This window comes from Pseudochaenichthys georgianus, chromosome 1 (genome assembly GCF_902827115.2).
Source record: "Pseudochaenichthys georgianus chromosome 1, fPseGeo1.2, whole genome shotgun sequence".
Lineage (NCBI taxonomy): Eukaryota > Metazoa > Chordata > Actinopteri > Perciformes > Channichthyidae > Pseudochaenichthys > Pseudochaenichthys georgianus.
Window position 1 is genome coordinate 43,270,406 of NC_047503.1, and position 2,216 is coordinate 43,272,621.

The window sequence follows — 2,216 nt, forward strand, 5'->3', positions numbered from 1 at the left end:
TGAGACAGAAATATTCTTTATTGTGGTTTTAACATTAGATTGAAGTTGTGGTTTGGAGTTGACCTCAGAAACACTCCTCGGCATCGGCAACAGAAACACATTCATTCTTAGCAGCAGGTTTGATAACCAGAATAAAGAACCTCGGAAAGCACATTTTATATTTTAGTTTAAACACATTTAGAAAATCATCGGTGAGCTGCAGTTTCATCACGTTGTGTGACGTCAGCATTAAGTTCATTATCGTGTATAAAGTCAACAGTCAGTAGGTTGGGTAACGTATCTCCCTCTGGATCTCGCTTCCCTTCAGTCACATCCGAAAGGCCACCACGCTCAAATCTCTCAAAGCTCACTCATTCACTCTGGCTTTCAAACTCTCTCTCTCTCTCACAAACTCTCTCTCTCTCTCACACACTCACACACACACACACACACACACACACACACACACACACACACACACACACACACACACACACACACACACACACACACACACACACACACACACACACACACACACACACACACACACACACACACACACACCTGTATGTTGGAAGTGGCTGCTCTAGAAACTTTTAAGCCAGTACAATTATCTTTAGGGAAGTTATGAAATGAGACGGAGGTAGAGAAGTGAAGTCTTTGGTGTTTCTAAGTCCCCGGAGAGTCCTTGCCCCCCAGGATCAGCTGTGAGGGTCTGAAGGGGAAGTCGAACCCCAAAGACCTCGTCTTCTCCTGGCAGCTCCTCAGCAGCTCGTCGTACTCCTGCAGGTCACATGGTTACTTCTCTCAGCTGACTGGGAATACTCTCAAGGTCCCTTATTCTACTGTTCTTCATCAGTATATTACAGGTCTGTTACTTTAGATGAAAACAAGGAGCCCCTCCCCACGCCCCTCTGAGAGACATTTGGTTACAAAGAACTCAATGGTGCTCTCTAGGAGGAGATTCAGGTGATAAGGGGGGGGGGGGGGGGGTTACCTTGGTTGCTGATTGGCTAATGGTTACACAAGACAACACATCGTGATGACATCATAAAGTGTCCAAAATCTGATCAGCTCATTTTCAGACAGGTTTTTATAGAAATGGATCAAAAAGAGAGAGAATCTTTGTTCCTGAAACTTTCAGAGTCTCTTTACACAGAGGGGACACATGTTGATGTAGAAGAGACATGGAGAAGAGGGGACACATGTTGATGTAGAAGAGACATGGAGAAGAGGGGACACATGTTGATGTAGAAGAGACATGGAGAAGAGGGGACACATGTTGATGTAGAAGAGACATGGAGAAGAGGGGACACATGTTGATGTAGAAGAGACATGGAGAAGAGGGGACACATGTTGATGTAGAAGAGACATGGAGAAGAGGGGACACATGTTGATGTCGAAGAGACATGAAGAAGAGGGGACACATGTTGATGTAGAAGAGACATGAAAAAGAGGGGACACATGTTGATGTAGAAGAGACATGAAGAAGAGGGGACACATGTTGATGTAGAAGAGACATGAAGAAGAGGGGACACATGTTGATGTAGAAGAGACATGAAAAAGAGGGGACACATGTTGATGTCGAAGAGACATGAAGAAGAGGGGACACATGTTGATGTAGAAGAGACATGAAAAAGAGGGGACACATGTTGATGTAGAAGAGACATGAAGAAGAGGGGACACATGTTGATGTAGAAGAGACATGAAGAAGAGGGGACACATGTTGATGTAGAAGAGACATGAAAAAGAGGGGACACATGTTGATGTAGAAGAGACATGGAGAAGAGGGGACACATGTTGATGTAGAAGAGACATGGAGAAGAGGGGACACATGTTGATGTAGAAGAGACATGGAGAAGAGGGGACACATGTTGATGTAGAAGAGACATGAAGAAGAGGGGACACATGTTGATGTCGAAGAGACATGAAGAAGAGGGGACACATGTTGATGTAGAAGAGACATGAAAAAGAGGGGACACATGTTGATGTAGAAGAGACATGAAGAAGAGGGGACACATGTTGATGTAGAAGAGACATGAAGAAGAGGGGACACGTGTTGATGTAGAAGAGACATGAAGAAGAGGGGACACATGTTGATGTAGAAGAGACATGAAGAAGAGGGGACACGTGTTGATGTAGAAGAGACATGAGGAAGAGGGGACACGTGTTGATTTAAAAGAGACATGAAGAAGAGGGACACATGTTGATGTAGAAGAGACATGGAGAAGAGG

The 2,216-nt window shown here is 44.5% G+C and overlaps 1 protein-coding gene across 1 annotated transcript in view; it reads right to left on the reverse strand.

Moving 5' to 3' along the window:
- LOC117451677 (dynein regulatory complex subunit 4-like) overlaps positions 1-2,216 on the reverse strand; it is a 12,622-nt gene continuing 10,406 nt past the window's right edge. Inside the window, exon 10 of the mRNA XM_034090078.2 lies at positions 1-765. Within this exon, the coding sequence (XP_033945969.1) occupies positions 652-765 (114 nt within the window). The 3' untranslated portion in view covers positions 1-651. The remainder of the gene's footprint in view (positions 766-2,216) is intronic.